Genomic DNA, 16,992 nt, shown 5'->3' with positions numbered 1-16,992 from the left:
AGTCGGAATCAGAGTCGGTACATTTCTACCGACTCCGACTCCACCCAAAATTGCTCCCGACTCCGACTCCATGACTCTGACTCCACAGCCCTGATACACAGCTGGCCTTGCAAATGCCTTCCTTCTTCCTTATTTAACATGTTGTAACCAAAATTGCCTTCTTTGATCTCTCTCTCCTCCTTTTGTCCAAATTCTTCCAAGGGCTTTTTAGTTAACTGTGTTTTGAAGTCAAATGCCTTCAATCAGACCGACAGTGCAATCCTCACCCCCAGATACACTGGCCAGGAGAAATTACAATGTGGCATATTTCCCAACACCCCTCCCCCTAGCTGAGCTGGTGTAAATGACTTGCCCTGGCGTATCCACATTGGCTGAACCAAAGTCCTACTGGCATTCGTTAAGATGGCAGAAGTTATGCAAGTGTCAAGGTCAAAAAAGGGGCGTGACCAAGTCAGGGAAGGAGCATGTAAGGGCAGGGAGAGGAGTAAGCAAAGTTACACTGTGCCATAATTCTCTTCGTTCACTTGTCTTGCACACAGAGCTTAGTGTAACTACATCACTAAAATTGCAGGTATGGCTAAAATTCACCCTAAAGGAGTTAATGGAAGGACAGAAAATGACTCAGCCAGAAACAATCAGGTTGCACCTTAATTTACATAGGAGATATGCAGGTGTATCTGCCTGATTAGAATTGCACTGCAATTCAGTTATTACTATTCACCACACCCCAACAGGTGTTTTACGTTTTGTTACCACTTCTTACCAAAAAATCATAGCAAATTTCCCCATTTTGAACAGAGTAATAAAAAAGGGAATGAAAAATACTGTTGGCCAGATATTAACTGCAATTAATTAGGATGCTGCCAACCAGTTGGGGGCAAATAGATATACCCGACAGAATGGTGATATCTCCTGAAAGGAGCTTTAATGAGCCACTGACAGTTTATCCTGATGGCATACAAGTAAAAACGGCAGTGACACTGCAGTAATTTGCAAGAAGTTGTTGGCGATCATTAAGGAGGATCCCGTCACGCAAACTTTGTACTAGACAGAACAAATGCGCTATGTTTAAGCAGGTTACACCTGCTTTGGGGCAGGGGGAGAGCTTCATTTACAGACATCCACGGTACAAGAGCAATTAGTGTCAAGCCTGTGTAACAAACCTTTACCATTACTGTGCAATATAGAGGACACGGGGGCGTTCCCACAAGAAGGCGTATTCTTAAATACACGTGAAGATGTCACTGGGCTGCAGCCTTCAGAGCCATTTTCGCGCCCGGCAGGTGCCTCGTACGACCTAGGCTTGCAGAAGTCACAAAGTATCCGTTTAAGTCTCCAAACACGAACTTCACCTATAACGCGGCTTGCCTCACCCTGAAAACAGCTTGTCAGGTCGTGGAGATAGCGGGAGGCGCCCCGAGAACAAGAGCCGCTGCCCGCCGGCCTCCCGCATCCACTCGGAGCCTTCAGTTAGCCACAGGCCGGTAACAGAAAGGAAGGAAAGAAGAGCAACCCCCAGGCATGACTGCGGCCTCTCCCCTTCGCCACCCAGCGTCCCCCCGTTGCCCTTGGCGCCCATTAGCACACAGCAGCCCCTCGAGTCCCCGTTGTGGCCCTCCACGCTCCCCCGGGAGGTACCTGCCGAACGGCGCAGAGCGATCGCCCGAGCGCCCGGTTGAGACAACGAGCCCGAGCCAGAGAAAGTAGCAGCATCACGTCGGCGGCCGAGACAGCGGCGGGAGGAAGAGCCCCAGGGTACACACCGGAACCAGGCCCGGCAAAGGCCGGATGCAGCCTGGGATCGACCAACCGCGGTTACGAAAGGGGCAGGGCACGATGGGCCATACCAATTGCGGCTTAGCGAAGCACAAAGGAAGGACGGGCAAGGAGAAGCTAGGAAGTTAAGCCATCTTGGGGATGGGACACCCACACCCAGCGTAGACTTCCAACAAGTAGACTAGCACACGGCATGTAACTTCCGAGTTGACTTGGAACGCCATTTTTAGTCCTTACAGAAGTGCCAGTAAAAGCGGCGCGTGGAAAGCAATGGAAAAAGTTAGGAGTTTAGCGTACCTGTGCTTGGGCAGCAGGGTATTCCCTCCCCAACAAAACAAGCAAATAAACCCCAAACAACAACTATCATGCTCTTTCTAACTTAGGATATAAGAACATCCTCAGAGGAAGAGTCCCACTCCTTAAGATTCCTCCCCAGACAAATCAGATTGTCACTATTATCTATCTCCACGGCCTTCAGATGTCGTCCGCCGGTTCTGTCAGGCGCAGAAGAACACTGTAATCTTCTATTCCTACACCCACCTGTGCCCCCCCTGAAAAGCCTTTCTAAAGAATCCCGGGATGGGGGGGGACTCCCGGAGAATGTGGGATAGATTCGGGAGGCTGCTGGGCGGAGAAGATAACAGGATACTTTACTGCTGAGAACTCAGTTTACTATCTGAGGCACCAAGTCCAATGTTGGCTGATTCCCCTATCTCCCCAGCAACTCCCGTACTCTATCCCACATTATTTGGGAGAGTCCCTGCCTGACCACTAGGGATAGATGGGGGAGAATGTCTATTCAGTTCTCATTTGAAGCCAATTCTATCATATTCGCCCTTTCCAAAACAATATGAGAACTGAAATACGGCCATACTTCAAAATTTGTACTTCTCGTAATGTTGCAATGCAGTTTGGTTGAAATGTATACAGTATATTAGGGGGAAATGTGCATAAAAATGAATATAGTGAAAATAACATACCAAAATGCATTATATTAGGATAAAAATGTGTACACTTTAGCCAAGACTGCACACAAAATTGTGTTTATTAGGGGAACTTCACACTAAAACGCTGAAGAATTTTCATTAGGATTTTTAAAAAAATCAATTTGCAAATTGCGGCAGAAAGGTGGAGGACTGAATTTAAGATTGGAAAAATGAGAAACTGAGCAAACCATATTGACTGCCTGAAGAGGCTTTGGGGTGTATGCTGGTGGCTGCAGAAAGGAGAAGCGGAAACTTTCCTTCGTTAACTTCCTTGTCTTTGGATCCAAGCCATAGTCATTTATGGACCTTGTAACATGATTTAAGCACACTGAGAATGTAAGCGCACTGAGAACGTAAGAATGACCTTGCTGGGTATAAGATCTGGGAGGAGCCATCTAAGCCAGTGGCCAGTGGCCAGCCCAATACCTCTGAAAGTTTATAAGCAAGACATGATTATAACGTTGTCCTTCCCCCAGGGTTGGCCCAAGATGTTTCACTGCCTGCAGTACAGGACAAGATGGAGCCCTCTCCCCATTCCACATACAGAAGCCTAGAGTGGCTGGTTCCTGGTGGATCTTACTTCAACACTGGTGACAGGACTGAGTCCTTCACTGTGCCTGAGGTCAAAGGCTAGCATAGGGAGCTCAGGGCAGGCCCTGTGGCATACACATTTATGTCCTCTTACAGGGGAAAAGCTCCAGAGGAATGGCCATGTTCTACTGCCCCACTGGTTCTGCCACCTGAGGAGGTCACCTCATTCTGTCTAATTGTATTGTAGGCCAGCCCTGGAACTCGCCCAGCCATAGTGGCAGACTTGCAGGGGTGCCTACCTGGGAGAGGAATACAAACTCTACCTGGGCAGTGGTGGGGTCTGACAGAGCAGTGTAGCTGCTGCGGCATCCACACACCCATTGCTCATACCAGCCAGGGCAGAAGTCTTTTCTGGGCTATGCCATAATGGGACTGGTGTAGCAATTGGGTGCTGTTGGCTTGGTGCTGTCAAGTAGTGGCCCTCCCTGCTCATGGAACAGCCCTTTTACCTGCACCTTTGGTGGGTAGAATGGGGAACTTCACGAGTGGAGGCCAGTGGAACTCTTTTGGGCTGGGTGGAGGGAGATCTCCACCAGTGTGGTGGATTGGGGGTTTGGATTATTTATTTATTCATAAAAATACTTGTACACCACAATTTCATAAAATATCAAAGCACATAAAAATTTAAAATTACAGATCACCTGCTGTGTTTTCAGTCAACTATGGCTGTGTGTGCACAGTACTGGCTTAAAGCACAGCTAGGTCGTTCTTTTTCTCAATTTGGATTGAAGCTGGTTGGGGGAAAATGCATCAAAACGTTAAGTATTTCATAAGAAACAACAGGATAGATAAAGGATAGATATGGATTGCAGCTAACCTTTTGTGTGCCACTTCCCAAACCAGCAGTGGGAATGCACTGGATGCAGAGTAAGTGGGAATGTGTGTTGCTGCCCTGGGGTCCTACTGGGAGAAAGGGTGGGATATAAATCAAATAAATAAATAAATAAAAGAGCAGCTGCCTTCATTTTAGAAGGAGAAACACATACAACAGTTTAGCGACTAATCTGCTAGATGAATTTGACATACCGTCAAGTTCAGGACTTTTTGCAATCAGGAGAGTGATAGGAAAATGCACTGGAAATTGTGGGATAACATTTGCTTGATGCAACATTGTCTTACCTTTCCTAAACAAATCAGAATGAATGCTCAATAAATAACAGATGCTGTCTAATCTCCCTACAAACAAATCAGGATGAATGCTCAATAAACAGGGTGTCTGGAAGTGATCACAGTGTGTACACTCATCTCACTTTTGCCTCTAGTAGATCCCTTTTGAAGGGTTTTGTTTGTTTCAAAAACCTGCAAAACTTGTTTGACCATCAATGGCATAAAATAAATATATGTGTATTATGGGAAGTGATGCTCTCAGACTATTTTCAACTCTCTCAATAGCTATTGTGTCTCTAGCCTTTACATGCACTGAAAAGCCTGAATATATGAGGGAAGATTTCTTTCACTGCCCCTTTGCTGCATCTCTTTTTTGCATATGCATAGGTTTCCTCAAGCTGGTTGGCTGTTATTGGCCTTCCTCACACCCCTATGACTATGGAACTGCAGTTAGAGGGATCTTTAGTGACAGCACCAATTATTCAGTGCCCCCTTTCTCAGTCAACAGCAGTCTCTAGATGTCTTGAAAGCAGAAGGTAGCGTCCCATATACCTATGACAGCCAAGGTGAGTATTTCAAGTGGTCAATGCTGTACAGTCTCCCCGTGGAGAGTTTGTGTCTATGCATGTGTGTGGGTTCTCCTTAAGGTTTAACTGCAATCTTCAGTCAGAAAGCTTGTAGAAGCACCTTGTTTTTAAAATACCTCTTTGATAATATATTTTTACCATGCTTTTTTCCTCCAAATGTTGCTCTCTTTTAAAAATCTTTCTAATTGCAGTTTAAAGGTATGAGAAATCTTCTTTGATCATTTGGGTAGCATCTAATTGTTAGTGATGTCTGAGAATGGTTAAGGGATTGTCAATGCTCTGCTTGCAGATATCTTAAGAAAGTTAGATTAAATAACCAGCCATTTGGTGTAAGTCTCAGATCTGGGGACTGTTCAGAAGTGACTCATGAACTGGTGAGGATCCATTTTTGGGACACTTTTTGTGGAAGGTTGTTTTGAAGGAGGCATCAGATTCTTTTTTGAAATTTATTTATTTATTTATTTTATTGCATTTATATACCGCCCCATAACCAAAGCTCTCTGGGTGGTTTACAGCAATCAAAAACATTAAAAACAAATATACAAATTTAAAAACACATTTTTAAAAAATGGGGTAATGTCTTGCTGTTGGATTTCTTCAGTGTTGAGGGAAAGGCTTGGCCGTTTGCTGAAATGCCTATGGGAGCTGATAAAAATTGTTGCTCACAGTACTGGGAAGAACTGTACCTGTTCTTTGCCTTTATATTATTTTTTTGTAGAAGTTTCTATATAAGACTATGAGGATGCAGATAGTAATTATAAAAACAACATGATAGGTGGGCATGTCTGCAGTGGCACAAATGTGGGGGTTCAATCCATATAGGACATTCTCTGATGAACATCTGACTCAACTCAGTTCAGAATTGGGATACTCTAGAAAAAATAAAATAGGCATATTCACTACAGACAATACAAAAGAATGTCAGAAAGAAGAAAAAGGTGATGTCTATAATAGAGCATGAAGAAAGGGCATGAAGCTGCAGTATGACAGAAGCGTAGATTTTAGCTGAACATTAAGAAATTCGTATTCTTTCTAAGAACAGTTCAGTGTCATAGGCTGATGGGGATGTTGTAGAACTTCCTTCTCTTGAGGAGGCTTCTTAGATAGAATAGATGATATACTACTTTGGGGTATGGTGTAAAATATTAGCCTTCCAATTCTGTCAGTGTTTTGGTTTCCCCTAGACAGACTGTTGAATTTGAACAGAGATGTCAGAGGGATAAAGAAAAGCGTTGTTTCCTTGCATATGAAACCTTGTGGGGTTTTTTTTACAAATTGCTGGATAATATATCGCCCCCCTTTGTTTTGCTGCTCCAGATTTACGGCCTTCGAAAGTGTAAAAACAAAGGCATCACCCATTGTTTCACATTCATACATTGTGCTGCCCATATTACAATCTCATTACCTAAATAATTCCTGCTGTTTTGTTGGATACCAATCCTGCATCTTAAAGAAGAGAAAGATATGAGTGGGAGCCCTATCTCTAACCGATATGATTATAGACCTAATTCTGGACGTGCCAGTGGACAGAAACAAAGAGAGCCTCATGTTGAAAGGGGCCATTTGCTTTCTCCTGCTTCTTACTATGCATCCATAATATCACACCTCCTTAGCCAGCCAGAAGCTAACTGTGAGTTGGATCCCAGCTTTCTTCTCCCTTCCTCACAGAAAACTGAACAGCTGTTCCAAAGTGCTCAGAATGGCACGTCTTTGAGGGGAGTCTCTGCCATGAGTCCTGTCTGTGGTTTGAGTAACTCTAGTCAGTTTCATAATGAACACTTGCAAGCTAAGAGGGCCAGAGTGGAAAATATTATCCGGGGAATGAGCCTGATGCCAAACACTATAGTGCCAGGTGCCCTTGGGGAAGGAGACCAGCACTATGCAGAGAAAATAAAAGAGACCTATAGAGAGAACAAGAGAAAGCAGAGACTTCCTCAGCAGCAAAGCCTGCTTGAGACTTCTCTGGCAAGAACTGACAGAAGCAGCATCCAGACAGAACAATGCCTCCAGCTGAAAAAACAGCTCCATGTTTTGCAACACCACCTGAAGGAATTTCAAGAGATGTTCCTTCAGCCTTATGAGTTCAGTGATGCCAGTTCAAGCCAAGGAAGCATGGAGAAAACTAAGGACCTGCTGAAGGAGAAGTTTGGACAAAGTTTGGACAACTGTAGTCAAGCTGTTGAGAGTGACCAATGCAGAGATCATTTATGGAGAAGCATCCCCAAAATGAGAGGATCTGAGTTAGCAGAGAAAGGAGCTAGAATGACTTCAGAAGAGAGTACTCTTTCAGAGATGTTAAAACATGAGTTAATCCAGGTGGTGAAGCAAGCTGTGGATTCTGTTTTGGATAAAGTTTTGCCTGAATCACCAGACCCCCAATCCCATTTGCCTGATGCCCCCTCAATTACATCATCCCCTACTGGGAGAGAATGTACAGGTTCTGGAGAAAGCGTGTCCAGTAAATGGCTTCCTAAGATTTCTAAAGACTCCATGTCGGTCACTACAGAAAAACTTCCAGGCTTTCCTACTTATCTCATCCACTCAAAAACAGAGAAAAAACCCTGCCAAATACCACCTGTAAATTATCCCTTAGTCATGACCTCTGAAGTTCAAGGAAATTGTATTTTTAACCAAATGCTACTATGTGGTCAAAATAACCATTGGGGCAGCCCCTCTCCAAGAATGGTCTGTCCTCCAGAATCCCTAGACGTGCTGTGGCAACCAATCAAGCTGAAGCCATCTGTCATGAGACACCAACGATATCCAACATCTTATAAATCTGCCGAAATAGAAACTTTGGCCACTCTTCCAGCTTCAAATGCCGAGTTTGCTGAAATGCGTGCTATGATGGATGGGGTGTACTTCCCCTCAAAACATATATCCTTTAAGGACCTTCCTGTATCATCAATATCTAGCCCCTACCATGGGTGGCCATACAGTGCTGCCTTCTTATGGACTGGTCAGATAAAATGTAAGAGTTGTATCTCTCACAAAGTTGTCCCATTAGCACAAGGACTTCTACCTGCACAACAGGACTTCTTCTCCATCTCCTCTCCCCTGCACACCTACCCTATCTGCTCTGGATTTTTTTGGGAGATCCCCAGGACAGATTTGGGAGAGAAAGGGGGAATGTGCAAGAAGAGGAGAGGGGGAGGCTGTCCCGTTGCGCAGGTGGAAGTCCTTGTGCTAATGGGATGACTTTATTGGATGCAATCCAATGTGTCTGCCTAAAACAAAATCTGTTGCACCAGAGCAAAACACTGCACAGAAACATGAGTAGCAAAACCTGTAGTTGCTTTTGGTAGAAAAAGGGGGTAATTTGCCACAGGGAAGTGTTGGGGGTCAGAGAGGCTGCTTGACCCTTTCCTGCCTGCTGCTTTTTTGCTGCAACTTCCCCAAAGATGCTTTTCCTCTAATAGGATCCTAGGTGTGAGTTTAACCATGTGAATAAATATGGAAGCCACGTGAGAGAAAGCAGCAGTGGGGACATTGCAGCAGGGGAGAAAGAGTTCAGCACGCAATACCCCATTCCAGAATACTTCCTTCCAAAGCTGTTTCTAACAGAGTGATCATTGGGATTTTGGCTGTACATGCACTTGAATGTAGCATTTTGTTCTACTTTGAGCTAGCATCTTTGAACAGCAACTAGTGGATCTGGACATTCTGTATCCAGAATCTTACTGTTTTCTCTTATTTATATTAATAAGCAGGGCAGCTCTGCTCTTTTACTCTCTGAATAGACATTGAACGCCTCCTCATAGGTCTGAATAAGAAATAAAGGAAGGTTTGTCTCACACAATAAATGGTTCTGCCTCTTCTGAGGATGAAGTAATAGAAACACAAGCATGTGTGTTTGTGTTTGTGTGTTTATGTAACTTTCACAGAGAAGACTGAAACAGATCATTTACTCCTGTCCTACTACAATATCCATGAAGGATTTTTGAATGGTATTTGGCCTGCATATTGGCTGACATGAACAAAATACTGGAAATAGTTGCTAGACTTCTATTTTCTGCTGCGAAGATCTGCCAAAGAGGTTTTGCTAGTTTAATTGTATCTTCGTTTGTTTCTGTCCTTATTTTATGTAAGTGCCATATATTTTGACTTGGTGTATGATAGAAATTGTATGATTTTGGTTTTTTCTTTTATTATCATATTATCAATAATAATAATAATAATAATAATAATAATAATAATAATAATAATAATAATATAATTATTATTAATAATAATGTAATTACAGGTTAGCACTGCCTCTCTTAAACATTCTCTTTCAAATTAGCCCATATACTCCTGACTTTAGGGTCTGAATTGTACAAGAGGCAACACCATGCCAAGAGCTGTCATGTCCAAACCCTGGGAAAGCTATTGCACCTTTAAGAGTTATACAGAAGGGTAAATTTTGCCAGGTGCAGCTTCCCTCACCACTGCAATGCTATGATAGGAAAAGCCACACCGAGACAAATGCTGTCTTCTCTGCAGTCTTTTTATGATGGATTCTTAAAACAGATATTTTTGGATCTGGACCTGGGAAGCTTAACCAGGTTAAATGTGCTCAGAGAACAAGTGATTGTCAAGAAGGTGCTTGCAAATGGAACAAGTTAATTGTACCACTCCTAGATAAGTTTACTAACTCCTGACCTAATGTGGGATTCTGCATTATGTTCACTGAGAACACTAACAGGTACAATAGAACCTGAGCTCAATAAAGTTGCAGCAGCTTGACTGCTCAGCCTCCTCCCATTCCTTTTGATGTGACAAGTTGAGTCTACACAGTGCTACATCAGATCACTGCTATATACAATAATTGCATTCACCAACAAGTACCCTCTGCATCAGGAGTCGACTGTCCTTGTTCAGTGTATGGTCTTGGCAAACCCAGCTGGTGTTAGCTATAGGAACTAGGAACAGCAAGCAACTTTTTCCTTAACTTCAAATTACATCCAGGAAGCGTTGACTCCTGGCCATCTGAAAAAGGCTAAGCTGATGTTCTTCTTCTCTCGCTATCCCACATCATCTCTGCTGAAAGCATACTTCCTAGATGTCCAGGTAAAACCATTCAGCTTCTTGTATTCCAAAGTTCTAAAGACATATCCAGATGTTCACTTATCCCATAGCAGCTTGTATTGTGATAAACGAGGAGAGGAGGAAAGGTATTGCAAGAAAGAATTGCCATCTAGCACCTATGCACAACAGTGTGTATGAAATAATTGCAGTTTATGACTGTTCCACCCGTGCCTGTCTACTTAGTCCCCAGTCTCTCCTTTAAATCAAATGTTTTTATCTGATTTTTGTGAGTTGCTTCAAGTTCAGCTTTCGTGGAAAAAGTCAGGATGTAAATTATTAAAATAAAAACAATGCATTGGAGTTGATCACCAGATCCTGTGGATGCGTTGTGGGTGCCAGGTCTGAATCAGTATACCCAAGTCTTTAAAAAAAATAGTGTGAACATTCCCTGACTTTGTACATGAGGGAGGTAAGCCCCAGACCTTTTCAAATATCAGTTGTGGAACATTAGTGACCCCTAGTGACACTTTGTAACAGAGCAACAAACTTAAGTTTATTCACAATTCATGAAGAACACTATGGATGGCCCATTAGCACTGTAGAGCCATTGTTTCCCAGAAGAGGAATTAAAACAGTGGTTCCACATGGTATTTGATATAATGCATATATTCTGGCAATGCTTATCCACATAGGTAAAATCTGGCAATGCTTATCCACATAGGTAAAATAAGTTTACTTGAAATAAGTCCTTGATTAGCAAAGGGTTTTTTTTCTTCCTGCAATTATTGTTTTAATTTGGGGTGGCTAACCTGTGGTTGTCCAGATGTTGTGATATTCCTAAATTGGCCCTTAGCAAATCCATTCCTATTTCCTGCAGGGGACAGGGCTTTAATGATTGATTTGTTCTTTATAGCCAGAGCAATTATTCATTATTTTTCAATTAATTTTTTTAGGAGTGCAGAGCAATGGCAAAGATGAAACCAGTAACTAAAGTTGCCCCTCCAATATGTAGGGAACAGGAACTATTTAAGCAGAAATTCAGAAATGCTGTAGCTGCATGAATGAACAGGAAACAATTACAAGGACAAAACCTGCTTTCAAAGAAAGGGGCAAGGTGAAATCTACTAATTAAACAGACAGTATTTATTTATTTATTTATTTAGACTGTTTATATACCACTTAATATATAAAAATATCTCTAAGCGGTGTACAAGAAAAAAAGAACACAAGAAGTATTATAAAAAGTACACAATGAAGCCATACCACAAACTCATAAAAAAAGGAAATGTACTGCCTTCAAGTCAATTCCGACTTATGGCGACCCTACGAATAGGGTTTTCATGAGGCTCAGAGTCAGTGACTGGCCCAAGGCCACCCAGTGAGCTTCATGGCTGTGTAGGCTGGTCTCCCAGATCCTAGTCCAACACCTTAACCACTACACCACACTTAATACAAATTATTAACAAATAAATATACCAACACAGCAAATTCCATCACAGTATCACTGTATCCTTTAAAAACCTCAATAATGCTTTGCCAATCCATCTGGTGGAATTGCATTTTAAGATGAAAAATAATGATTACAAATCAGGTCTGGAAAAAAGATAAGAGAACAAAATGGAAAATACTGTAATGTAGTGTGGTTAGTAATGATGTTATCTGGATTCTCCATAAAATCTGAAGGAACAAATTGACCTGGTTCACATGTAACACTATGCCAAACTAAGGCTTAGCATGAACAACCAAATGTGTGGGTTCCTGGAAAGAAGATTGTGGTTGCTTTACTCCTCCTCTGCTCCTGCTCCTGCTGTGCTGATGTGAGCTAAGCCATAGTTTGTCTTGGCATATCATTTGAACCTGGGCTTATGGTTTGTCACACTCCAGAAAAACTATGAACTGCAGCCAAGATTTGCTCTATAGCAGTGGTTCCCAACCTGGGGGCCGCGACCCCCAGGGGCCCCGCGAAGTAATCCAGAGGGGGCCGTGAACAGTAAAGAAATGAATTATTTATTATTATTTTTTTAAAAGTCTTCACTCCCTCTACACTGTCTGCTTTCCACTGCCACTGCAGATGACACCTCCCCCTTGCTCCAAACAAGAGGGGAGGCCCTATCTGAAGCTCCAGAGCGTCTTTCAGGCACACTAAGGGCAGGCATCTGCCTATAAAATACATGGCAGATGCCAAAGGAGGCTGAGGGTGGAGCTACCAGGAAGAAGAGGGGATTACTGTCACTGATTCCCGTCTCCTTGCACTGCCGCTACTGGCAACACCCTTACTTAGAATGAGAGGAGAGGGCTTTTTGTGAAGCAAAAAGAAGCAAGCCTGCAAAGAAAGGCTGCTTTCCCCCTTCTTTCCTGGCAGCCAGCCTGCCTCCCTGGGGGAAGGGGGTCACAATTTTTTTCCAGCTTATAAAGGGGGTCCCGTGCTCATAAAGGTTGGGAACCACTGCTCTGTAGTTTACTGCTTGTGGTTTGTTTGGGGGAGATAAACCATGAGCTCAGGTTCGGATGACATGCTGAGCCAAATGATGGCTTAGCTAACAGTAGCATGGCAACAGGACCAAAGGCAAAGCAAAGCAGCCATGATTCTCTGTCTGGGAACTTCCACACATTTGCTTGTTCATGCTAAGCTATAGCTTAGTTTAGCATTACGGGCAAATTAGGCCAGTATGTTAATTCCAGAGAAAACAGCTAGAATTGCATTACTGGAATGAAAGATGTGGACAAAGCAGGGATCTCCATGTTTATTTCAAATTTTATTTATCAAATGTATATCCTCCCTTTTCACACATGATGCTCAAGTCAGGTAACAACACCAAATATACATAATAAACAAGCATGTCTTTCACCCTAAATGAATGAAAAGAGGAGCAGATAAAAACCAGTCTGTAGAATCAATAAAAGAACAAAACAATGGCCAGTTAAAAACATTAAAACGTAGTGGAAAAATAAAAAATAGACACTCCAAAGACCTGTTCTGTTGGGAAAAGAAATCATAAAAAGGGGCTAGGTGGCTCATCCTAAGAAGGGAGTTCCAGAGCCTGGGTGCAGCCACTGAGAGAACCTTCTCTCACATCTCTGCCAAACAGTTTAGATTTTGGCAGGAGAAAGATCTCAAAACCTGCACAGCCTACTAGCATGAGCATAGAATATATCTGTTTCAGAAGATGTGCACATCTATAGAATATACAAGATATAGTCTGTGTGAAATGTTTGATCTTCTTCAGAGGCCCTGTTGTATGCCCCCCACCAAGAGAGGTTAGGTTGGTGGGCACCTTTTCTGTAGCAGTGCCTTGTCTATGAAATTCGGATCCTACAGACGTTGGTCCCATGTTTGCTAAACTTTAGGTTCCACCTGGCTTTTGATGGGTTTTAAATTCTGGTCTCTGGGTTTCTTTTAATGATGGTTCTGTTTTCATTGGTGCATAGATAGACAGATAGCTAGATAGATATGTGCATTCACACCCACCCAGGCACACATATACTTATGGTCGGAAAGGGGATTCATAAATATAAATCATAAAAATAAATAATCCAGTGACAACAGGAGAGAATTTAGTCCAGAATGCCATGTTACATGGTCTTTTCACAGTTCACTCGCTGCATCACCTCCCAGCTCATCAAGTGGTTTAGCAACTTCCGTGAATTTTATTACATCCAGATGGAAAAGTTTGCCAGGCAAGCTCTCTTGGAGGAAGTCACGAATCCCAGTGACCTCATTGTTACCAGAGACTCTGAGCTCTTCCGGATCTTCAATGTGCACTACAACAAAGGGAATGATTTTGAGGTGAGGAAGCTACACTTGTTACGTACTCCTTATTAGCTGTTGTGTCTTATTCTAGGAAAATGCCCTTTGTTCCAGAACAAGATAACTCCCTGCAATATAAGGGCAAGACTTGTTATTTCAGAACACAAGAGTGCAAGAGAACACCTTAGGAAAGAAGGCATCATGGAGAGTCCATCACTTTCCAAGGCAGCCTGTTCTGTTAATGTCGACCCAGTGTGCGGCAGCTGTGAAAAAGGCAAATTCCATGCTAGCGATAATTAGGAAAGGTATTGAAAATAAAACAGCCGATATAATGCCGTTGTATAAATATATGGTGCGGCCGCATTTGGAATACTGTGTACAGTTCTGGTCGCCTCATCTCAAGAAGGATATTATAGAGTTGGAAAAGGTTCAGAAGAGGGCAACCAGAATGATCAAGGGGATGGAGCGACTCCCTTACGAGGAAAGGTTGCAGCATTTGGGGCTTTTTAGTTTAGAGAAAAGGCAGCTCAGAGGAGACATGATAGAAGTGTATAAAATTATGCATGGCATTGAGAAAGTGGATAGAGAAAAGTTCTTCTCCCTCTCTCATAATACAAGAACTCGGGGACATTCAAAGAAGCTGAATGTTGGAAGATTCAGGACAGACAAAAGGAAGTATTTCTTTACTCAGTGCATAGTTAAACTATGGAATTTGCTCCCACAAGACGCAGTAATGGCCACCAGCTTGGATGGCTTTAAAAGAAGATTAGACAAATTCATGGAGGACAGGGCTATCGATGGCTACTAGCCATGATGGCTGTGCTCTGCCACCCTAGTCAGAGGCAGCATGCTTCTGAAAACCAGTTGCCGGAAGCCTCAGGAGGGGAGAGTGTTCTTGCACTCGGGTCCTGCTTGCGGGCTTCCCCCAGGCACCTGGTTGGCCACTGTGAGAACAGGATGCTGGACTCGATGGGCCACTGGCCTGATCCAGCAACTCTTCTTATGTTCTTATGTTCTTATGTTTTGACTAATCTTTAATTGAAATCTCCTTTCTTGTAATTTTAACCCATTGTTTCAGGTCCTACCCTCAGGAACAACAGAAAACAAATTTGCTGATGTTGGTTTTGCTGCAACAGGCTGTGGGCTCCTCCAGACATTGCACATTCATGATATTTTGTGCTCATGATGCTATCAGGGCGCTCATACATGATCCCGATTTCAATACTACTTGTGCCTGCAACAGTTTTGGGATTGGCATACAACTTCGTTTCTAGTCAGTGCATGTCCTGTAACTTCCTGCTGAAAATTTGTAACTTTTCATACTACAAATGTTCTCTTGTGGTTTTTTTATCCTGCTTTTGTTGTACTATAGTCCTTCCACACTGCAATAGTGTGGTAGCATTGGAGAGACATTGCAGAAAAACTAAAACAGCATAACAAATCCACCACTAATGCATTATGTCAAGAACTTGTTGCAAAATACACCGACAATAAAACACCAGTCTGGAGGGGCCCTAACATGGCTACTCCTCTGGAAATTATACCAGGGAAACTATAGTTTCTGTCTATAGGTTGGCACTGAGGCTCCCTTCCAGCAATGCATAGGAACGCTCTTAGTAGCTCCAGCTTATAAGAGAGTCCCATAAAACTCTGTAGTAGTGAAGGCGGCTCAGGCTACGTGCACACACCTTCCTTAAAAAGCAGCGAGACCATTTTGTCTGGGTGCAGTGTGAAACGAATCTAAACCCAGCTGTACACATCTTTATTGTTTGGCTGGAATACATCCAGCCCCACTGCTGGTGTCAGATCTTTCAGGACCACCAACAGCAAAGCGTTTCCATTGGACACACCTGAGTCGCAATGGGTTGATTAACCAAACAGTTTTGAAGTCAGTGTGAAGTTGGCTTGAAGGGAAAATGTATCTGATCTCAAAAATCCCAGATTTTGACTAAAAGAGGGCAGAGTCTGATAGACATCATGTGTCCCTGGATTCATAACAAAAAGGTGGAGACGCACTGAAACCAGTATAACTGCAAGCATGTCCATATCCTCAATGTTTCAACCTCAAGATATATGGGGATAAGGGCATGATGTGCTGCTAATGTGTGTCATCAAGCCCTGCCTCTAGCTTGTAAATAGTTTTAGGTTGGGAAGAGCTTGGCCTAAGAATTGCCAGCAGTTAACCTATGCTGTGACATGTTAGAAGCTCATGCCTCTCTCAGGGAGGAGCAATACATCCCTGAGCACTAACCAGGAGCTGTATAAGGTTGAAGGGGGAAGAACTTTGATGTAGTGTTAGGCCTATGGTCCTTCTTCCTGCTTCTCTGATAGGGATGGAGTGACTCCTCTGTTATTTCATCAGGGGAGCAAATGTAATTTTCTGCTCCTTCAGAACCCAACCTCTGCAAGGATAATAATCTCCTGTGAAGCAAAGATCTCCCCTGTGAGGATGTTAACTGATGAAGTTCAGTCTACACTGAGATGCCAAATTGACCAATAGCATGTTCCCTATCCCTAACATTCTTATTCTCTGTCTCTGTAGGTTCCTGATGGTTTCCTGGATGTTGCTAGTCTGACCCTTCAGGAGTTCTTTAGTGCTGTCAGAGCAGGGAAGGACTTGGACCCTTCCTGGAAAAAACCAATTTACAAGATAATTTCCAAACTAGATAGTGAGATACCAGATGCATTTAAATCCTCCAGTTGCCCGAAAGAGGTGAATCAAGGTTAATGTACAGTTACCATGGCAACTGACCAGTGACTATGACACACAGCAACCCCTTGAAGAAGAGGCTGGTCAGAGTCAATGGCAAATCTCAATTACAGACTAGTGTAATGATTGAGACCTACCTGTTCATAGCACCATTGATATGTCTAGTACTTTTAAGGAGTAAAGTATAAGAAAGGCCCTATGTTCTGCTGTATTCCTAAATGGCCACTATGTCAATGGTCAGTTCTACATACTGTGTTACTTCCATGTCTGTGCTGGTTGGGGCTGATGGAAGCTGTAGTCCAAAACATGTGGAGGGTACCAGGTTGGCAGAGGCTGGCCTACCATTGAAACCAAGGGTGGCTAACCTGTAGCCCTTCAGATGTTGTTGAACTCCCATCGTCTCCAGCCACCACGACCACGGCAGAGATGGTGGGAGGTGTAGTCCAGGAAGATCTGGACCATCACAGGTTAGCCCTCTCT

General features: G+C 43.1%; 2 protein-coding genes across 2 annotated transcripts in view; one reads left to right on the top strand and one right to left on the bottom strand.

The window, feature by feature from the left end:
* Positions 1 to 1,873, bottom strand: part of DLST (dihydrolipoamide S-succinyltransferase) — a 31,641-nt gene extending 29,768 nt beyond the window's left edge. Inside the window, exon 1 of the mRNA XM_061611751.1 lies at positions 1,639 to 1,873. Within this exon, the coding sequence (XP_061467735.1) occupies positions 1,639 to 1,713 (75 nt within the window). The 5' untranslated portion in view covers positions 1,714 to 1,873. The remainder of the gene's footprint in view (positions 1 to 1,638) is intronic.
* A 4,611-nt stretch (positions 1,874 to 6,484) lies between these two features.
* On the top strand, positions 6,485 to 16,530 carry PROX2 (prospero homeobox 2; the record flags this gene model as incomplete). Its single annotated transcript, XM_061612810.1, has 4 exons — positions 6,485 to 7,924; positions 9,989 to 10,096; positions 13,647 to 13,841; positions 16,345 to 16,530. Coding segments are annotated over 4 exons (1,929 nt in total), but the record flags the coding sequence as incomplete, so codon positions are not given.
* Between the last annotated feature and the right edge of the window lie 462 nt (positions 16,531 to 16,992).

Source organism: Rhineura floridana, chromosome 2 (assembly GCF_030035675.1).
Source record: "Rhineura floridana isolate rRhiFlo1 chromosome 2, rRhiFlo1.hap2, whole genome shotgun sequence".
In the NCBI taxonomy this organism is placed as follows: Eukaryota; Metazoa; Chordata; class Lepidosauria; order Squamata; family Rhineuridae; genus Rhineura; species Rhineura floridana.
Note: the sequence above shows the minus strand (reverse complement) of the source record. Positions and strands in the feature narration are given on the sequence as shown.